The sequence below is a fragment of the Morone saxatilis genome, unplaced genomic scaffold, assembly GCF_004916995.1.
Source record: "Morone saxatilis isolate NCDOM2014 unplaced genomic scaffold, NCSU_SB_2.0 Contig2, whole genome shotgun sequence".
NCBI classification, from domain to species: domain Eukaryota; kingdom Metazoa; phylum Chordata; class Actinopteri; family Moronidae; genus Morone; species Morone saxatilis.
This window is the reverse complement of record NW_023339762.1, coordinates 22,340,283-22,347,952: the sequence shown is the minus strand read 5'-3', so window position 1 is coordinate 22,347,952 and position 7,670 is coordinate 22,340,283. Positions and strand designations below refer to the sequence as shown.

General features: G+C 41.1%; 1 protein-coding gene across 2 annotated transcripts in view; it reads left to right on the top strand.

The window, feature by feature from the left end:
* ush1c (Usher syndrome 1C) overlaps nt 1-7,670 on the top strand; it is a gene marked incomplete at its 5' end in the record, with an annotated part of 18,238 nt that overhangs the window by 2,956 nt on the left and 7,612 nt on the right. Inside the window, 12 exon segments of one of the 2 annotated variants that reach the window (XM_035664325.1) lie at nt 732-840; nt 933-957; nt 1,052-1,109; nt 1,221-1,409; nt 1,512-1,571; nt 2,083-2,139; nt 3,162-3,304; nt 4,877-4,942; nt 5,038-5,195; nt 5,842-5,891; nt 6,181-6,345; nt 6,496-6,612. In XM_035664325.1, coding sequence (XP_035520218.1) covers nt 732-840; nt 933-957; nt 1,052-1,109; nt 1,221-1,409; nt 1,512-1,571; nt 2,083-2,139; nt 3,162-3,304; nt 4,877-4,942; nt 5,038-5,195; nt 5,842-5,891; nt 6,181-6,345; nt 6,496-6,612 — 1,197 coding nt within the window. 2 annotated transcript variants of the gene reach the window in all.

Below are 7,670 nucleotides of genomic sequence, written 5' to 3'. Positions count from 1 at the left end.
TTATTTCTAAGGAATATTCTAGTACTTGTGTAAAATGTAATTCACTGTCATTATTTATATAGTGACAACCTTTTGCAGTTATACAAAAACTATTTGAAAACAAAAGGTGAAATGCTACAGTATGTATTGTCGCAATGTGTGCCAGCACTTTGCATAATGTTATATAATATAATTATTCAATCAATTTAAAATATGTACTGTAGAAGGCATTTATTTATTTGTGTATTTAACAGAGACCATATAGGTAAACATAGTTACATACAGATAAATACAGACAGATAATGTGTGTAGGGTGTCTAGCTGAAGCTAATGTGCAGCCAACGTCCCTGGTTAGTCTTTTAAATCTCAGTATAAAAACAACAGGACATAAAAACGGACTGTGTACGTGTATATGCATATGTCTGTGTGTGATATATGGAACATGACTGTGTAAACATTGACATATAGGTGTGATTTAAGCAGATATTTGACAGGTGAATCAAACAATCCAATCAGAAGTTGTTTATGTCGACTGTTTAATTGGAAGTGACTGTAACTAAGAGCATCAGCTACAAAAATAGCTGAAACATCAAAATGTAAATAGATCGCACAGTTTAATAGATCATATTGTGATTGGTTTATTCAACAGACAGGGATGTAACTGTGGAATAGCAATAACATGGTGTGTTTTGGCTTGATGTATTGAAAGTGAAGGCGTCATCCACAATATCACATCCTGGGTTGATTTATAGATCGGTGATGAGATTGTGCGCATCAATGGATACTCAATCTCCTCCTGCATCCACGAGGAGGTCATCAGTCTCATCAAGACGAAGAAGATTGTGTCACTCAAAGTCAGGCGTACGTCAAACACAAACTCATTTTACAACAACGGTAGCATGATTCATGTGCGTGAAACTAATTTGACTGTATTTCTTTTTTTATCTGTGCAGATGTGGGGATGATCCCAGTGAAAAGGTAAGATAATTAACATGCTGCTGTTTGACTGGTGAAATGGGGACTGATGTGCAGAGGTCACTGTGTTCTTATTTGCTTTTACTCATTGCTCCAGCTCATCTGATGAACCCCTAAAGTGGCAGTTTGTCGACCAGTATGTGTCTGAGTCAGGGGTAAGAGGCAGATATACTCTTTTCTTCATGGCGATTTCCAATTTTAAAAGTTTTATCACATCAGTGGACAGCGTATGGACTTCATTCTTTATTCTTTCTGCTACACCTCAGGAGAAAAAAAACAGCATTGCAGGCTTGGCATCGATTGGAGGCAAAGAAATCAAGGAGAAGAAGGTCTTCCTCAGCCTCGTGGGTACCAAGGGTATGGGCATCAGCATCTCCAGTGGTCCAACCCAGAAACCTGGCATCTACATCAGTAACGTCAAGCCAGGCTCTCTTTCTGCAGAAGTTGGACTTGAGGTGATTGCTCAAAAATGACCAGAAACACCTCTAAAAAACTCTTAGACTCACATACCTGGCTGCTGTGAACTGTGAACATCTATGTCTTATCCCAAAATGTAGATTGGAGACCAGATTGTGGAGGTGAACGGGGTGGATTTCACCAACGCGGACCATAAGGAGGTGAATTTTGCAAAATTAAAAGATTTGTCCACTTGCAATAATGGCAGATGAAGTCCAATGTTTATTAAGTAGTGACTTTTAATATGATGTACTATAGATATACAGTTTTGTACTCTTTTTTCCAAATCCCCCACAACACCATGAGGGCATCTGTTTAGACTGAGCGTGTGATGCCAGTAGAGGCTAAAACCCTGTATCAGTGGCAGTGTTTGATCTACACTTAACTCAGTGAGATGCAGAACCCCAGCCAAAATGGCTTTGCAATCGAAAAAATCCATCATGGATTGTTGGTTATTTGCAAAAGTGGCTGATGGAGATAACAAAGCCTGCAGTATTTACCAGGAGTTGGTGATAATTTCACAGCCTGATAAATACACATAACACAGGCCATGGAGCGCTGTTAATGTGTTACCTTGACTTTTATTCATTGAATATTAAAAATTACTGAAATACTAAAAAAACCTTTAAAATGAATGGCATTACCTAAAATGTTCTGTTGTTATATTCCCAGGCTGTGAGAGCCTTGAAGAGCAGCAGGAGTCTGACTATTACCGTTCTGACAGGAGCTGTAAGTACAATAACTGTTATGTTAATAAAATAATAATTTATAGCGTTCTCTTTTGCTGCTCAACTCATAACTTTAGTTTTTTTTTCTCATTTCTCAAATCTTGTAAATATTGTTGAATTCCCTCGAAGACACAACATATAACACCCCTGAGTTCAAGATATATGATTACATCTGCATATGAAACACTCAGCCCTTTAAACTTTAATTAATATTCCTTGATAAAAACCATCTGTTATGGATGTGGGAACACAAACTTCTGCCTTCTCCCTTTTGCATTCCTGCACCACACAGACTAATGTGCCATATTGGTTTGGAGACATCACATTACCTAGCCTGTTCCTCAGCGCCGCTTCCTGCAGGAGCAACATTAATCATTAGTCAAGTCACTCTGCAGGTTGTTTGCCTCTGGACTCAGTGACGACGACTGACAAGCTGTCCCCTTATATCTACTGTTTTCCTTAGTGCCTGTCTTATAAATGCAGTTGTGTTTATGTGTGCACGTGTTCTTTGGACACATGCTCTGAAGTACATCCACCATTATAGGTTATTGAAACTCAAGGCTGTAGTCAAAAATGAGTAATGTTTATATGTGACAGATTGATCGGTAATATTAAAACAAAACCAGTAAATTCTAATTAATATTTATCAGGCACCTTGGCTTCCCATATAGACATAAAGTAATTTTTCTACATCAACGTCCGGAATCCTGCAACAACTATCTTGCAAAATATTCAGGAATATATACAGTACAGTGACTCTAGTATGTTTTATATGCTTTTGCACCTGAGAATATATAATAGTTATAAACTAATTGTAGACATTGCTCACAAACTATAGATTAGCAATCCTTTGGCTGTGATGGTTTCAAAGATGTTACGTGACAAAAACAGACTCCATCTCTCCCTGGTCCAGGAGACTGGTTTGGGCTTGCCTTCTGGTCTCCAGAGCCAAAAGTCTAAGGACCCCGGCTGTACACGATGTCTTTCCCTGATTATTGCCTCTTGCTCTTGTCACTCTCTCAGGGCAGAGAGCTGTTTATGACAGATGAGGAGCGGCTGGCAGTGGAGGCCCGCAGGGAGCTGGACAGGCAGGAGCTGATGCAGCAGAAGAGGGTGGCACTGGAGACCAACAAAATCATTAAAGAGCAGCAGGAGAAGGAGAGGCAGTGAGTGAAGAGCACAAAACTTTCATCTTCTTGAAATGAACCCGGTTTTTGTCAGATGGCACAAGAATGACAGTTGTCTTGTTGGGCTTTTGAACAGGAGACAGATGTCTTATTAGATTTAGTATCTGTGTAATGATTTATGGAAGTATCTAATCTTGTAACTAAAGAATTTGGTCTAATTCACTCCAGAAAGATATTGTGACACAACACTGGAATCATACTACGTACTGTGTATATTTTTAGGTTTTCTTACTACCTTTAAAATCAAGGTATTGCAACCCCCCCCCCCTTTAAGCTTAGGCGACCCCTAGTTGCCAAATTGCTTGTTGGGAACCACCAAGGCAATTGAGACTGTATGGAGTGAGCAGCCAAATTATGCTGATGTTCTACCAGAAAATCCTAGAGGGCATAAGATAATAAGCCAAGATATGGAATTACAGCATGGTTTGGCAACCTAACAGTGCAGCTGAAAAGCAGTATTTCTCTGAATACAAACTTCTGCCATCAGGAAGAAGGCGCTTGTGTGCCAAAGTGCAAATCAAACCGACTGAATCTGTCGTTTGTCTATGGCTAACTCTGAAATTGAGATAACTAGCTAGGAAATAGACCTTTTTCATAGCAGCCATTTTGACATAAAACCATATGGTAAACACAGGTGTTAGCAATGATACTAATTAAGGTTCTGTACCATTCAGGTCAAATCCAGTCAGTGTGCTGCTATTATGCATGTTGGCACATTGGAAAAGCTCTGCACTGAATGGAAAAGAACCTTAATTAGTATTATTGGTCTCATGTCAAACTGGCCGCTCTGAAAAGGGTCTATTGGCTGACATTTTGATACACAAATGGTGCCCAGTGTGTGCCCAGTGGGCTTTTTTTAATCTGCTTTCAGCTAGAAGGTTCTGTCTTCCTGATTATTCTGAGAGCGTCGCTGTCTTTGCAGATCTGTTGGGCACAGCTAATTTTCTCTCAGAAACATGCACAACCAACATCTGGGTCCCATAACCACCTTGGAGAATACCAACATGTGGTCAGTCTGAGGCTGAAAGTCATAACCCAATAGCAGAGTGTTGACTGACAGATGATGTTGGAGGAGACTGCTTTTAAAATGTCAGTCAGTGCCAAATAATGTATTTGCAATACCATTTTCTATTTTGCCTTGGCAATCAAACCTCTCCTGTCACCCTGAATTCAAATACCTCAAATGCATGCAGGGTATTTTATGACCACAACGCGAGACAATTTTGAGCAAAGATAATTTCCCTGTCAACCAGGAATATGCTTCACAAACATACATCTGCAGATATCAAGTAAAAACGAAGTAAACAGGAGTTGCAGATATTTTCCATCTGAGGACTTTCACTTATATTGCTCTGTAGGTACATTATTATATAGATTTATCTTCATTTCATTGAATTGTTTGCACAGTGGTTTGATGCCAGCAATATCTGAGGATGAATAATGGGGCTGCATATCATGTGCTGCAGGATTGGCACCCTGAATAGCGCCCATAAACTAGATTAAAGTAATATATAGCATGTTGCGTTATTTTGTATATTTATAATTTAACAGGAGACAGATGGAGATCTCTCAGAAAACTGCAGAGGAAGAGGAGCGCTATAAGAAAGAGATGGAGAAGTATACACTCATTTTTTAAATGTCTATAAATTCCACATTGTCTTAGCATGTATAAAAGATCCTACATCTCTGACTTGTCTTGTCGCTCACTGTAGGATTGAGGCTGTGGAGAGTAAGCACAACAGAGAGTGGGAGGAGGATTGGGGAGCCCAAGACAGGCCCAAGAGTCCTAAGAGCCCCCACACTCCAAAAAGCCGATCACCCGCCCCACCTGAGAAGAAAAACGCCTCCACTGCAAAGGCCAAGAGTTCTCGTAAGGACATGTGAAAGAATCTTCCTGAACTGCATGAATCCTCTATTTATCTCTGAACCTACATATTTATTTTTCCTTTGAAACCATAGAGTTGAGAGTTTTAGTTTCCCTTCTTTATGCATGCCCTCTGTCTCTCTCTCTCTTTCTCTGTCACTTCTGTGTGCCGTGCTGTGCTGTTGTTATGGCCTCTTCTCTAAGCTGATGAAGCCAGCTCCTTCTCAGTGGAAGACGAGGAGGAAGAGCAGGATAGACAAGTGAGTCTGGAGCCTCAGCTGCCATTTCCACAGCTGTTGTAGGAGCGTGTTCGAGCAAACCAGCATACAGTCAGACGGAGTGCTAGATTTCCTTTGACAACCAAAATTGAAACATTAGAGAAAATGTTTTATTATTGCTAAATGCTGTCAGAAAAATGACCCTGGCAACCATTTCCAGCTACTTAAAGATCGTTTTTGCATCAGTTCCAATGCAGTTTGCATCATTTGGTTTTCAAGAAGAATTTGCTGAAATGGAAACGAGCAAAAAAAAAATCTGTCATTTCTCTTTTTGATTGCTGTGTAGTGACTCTACAACTGTTTGGAGTTTGCTGAAACTTTGGGTTTAATTTAACTTGCTTGTGAGATTGACCTGTGTTCATCTCCATCCTTAGCATTTGGCTGGTTTTATCGATATGAGGGAAAACTGCCGTCAATTCACAAGGTACTGTCAGCTGCCTGTGTTCAGTGTGGTGTAAGAGTGGCTACAAAGGAAAGACTGGGACAACTCCTTTATGGTTTTTAACCAGTTCTAATGTCTAATATGGTGGTTACATATTTAAGATCAGAGCTGTGTTCTAAAATGATTTACAAAATTAAAGTTGTTTGCTGAATTTTATTGGTTATAAACAGCATGCTGTGACTAGCTATTTATGCATGTCTTGCTGTGTGGTTTGGAGTGGCACATTTGTCGGTACCCTGCTTTTTATTTTGACTAACTGGTGACACCTCAGAAAGGAGAAAAGAAAAAGAAAAAGAAGAAAATGTCCAACACAGACACCCTGCAGGAGCAGAGAAAGAACAAGAAGGAGATGGAGTTCGAGCTGAAACTCGCCAAGGAGAAAGAAGAGATGCATGAACGAGAGAAGCAACTGAAGATCAATCGGCTGGTTCAGGAGGTACGAAAAGAGGAGTTTACCAGTGTGGAAAGGATTTGTGGATTATAGCAATTGACATATATGTTGTACTTTAAAGGCTGTGCATGTAAACGTGTGTGTATAGATCTAATTCCTATTGTCTGATGCTGCACGGGCGTGGCTCTGTACCAGGTTTCTGAGACAGAAAGAGAAGACCTTGAGGAGTCGGAAAAAGTGCAACACTGGGTGGAGCGTCTTTGTCAGACTCGGTTGGAGCAGATCTCCTGTGTGGAGAACGACTCCCCAGAGGTACAGATTAAGACCTCCTCTGTCTGCACTCAGAGCTCCTCGACAATGTTCTGTCATAGCATTCAGCGTTGATGATGATAGTATTCAACAACAACTCCTCCATCTAGTTGGCGACTGTCTCTGTATAACAACATATTTATGCCTAAAACAGTTAAATGACACGAGGAAGGACAGTTTAGTAGCGCTCAGACATTCAGAAAGCCTTTCTTTCCAGCCATTTGAATTCAGCAAAAGAGGAAGGGTGTGGTTTACACCACTTTATCTGCCATGTTATTGCTTATTTCACTTCGAATGATAAGTTACATGATTTTTATGAGGTGAGGCAATAGTGTGTTGAGATGGAAAATTAGATTTTCACCTGCTCATACCACTAAAATAACTTATTTTCCAGCAAGAACATACAATACATACAAGGGAGACACCAGAGTGACACAAACATAAATGTTCGAGTCTAAATAGTTAAATACCACAAAAAACATTTTGGCTACAAAAAATAAAAGAAGAAGCAAGAAAGAGACATTAGTCTGCAGGTATTTTTTCATCTTCTTGTGCGTCATTGTTACCCAGCGCCTGCAAAGAATTTATCGATGTGTTTTTGCCTCCTGATGATTACCTGCATTGTTAAATATATCAAAAGGAGAACTGAGGTGAAATGAGTCATTTTTCATGTGGTTGTGACTTAAAGCTCTCCCCGCCGCGCTCTCCTGCCACCGAGCCCAGGGTGAAGCGTTTCGCCGGCGGCCTCCACCTGGCCACCACTGACCTGGACGACATAAACCTGGATGACGTGGATCAGAGCCTGCGGGGCCCTATGAAGAGACTGGCCCCCACTCAGCCCAGCACTAGCCAACCTCCCCCTCCCTTGCCCCTCCCTCCACCCTCACCCAAGCTGAACCCTACAATACCCAACTACTCCCCTCCGTCCCCTCGAGCATCCCCACAGCGACGGCCTCCTTCTCCACCCAGCACTAGAAAACCTCCCTCTGCCCCATCTACTGTGACCAACAAGGGGCGGCGGCCTCACCCACAGCCTCATCCTCATCCTCCCCAACCCCCTC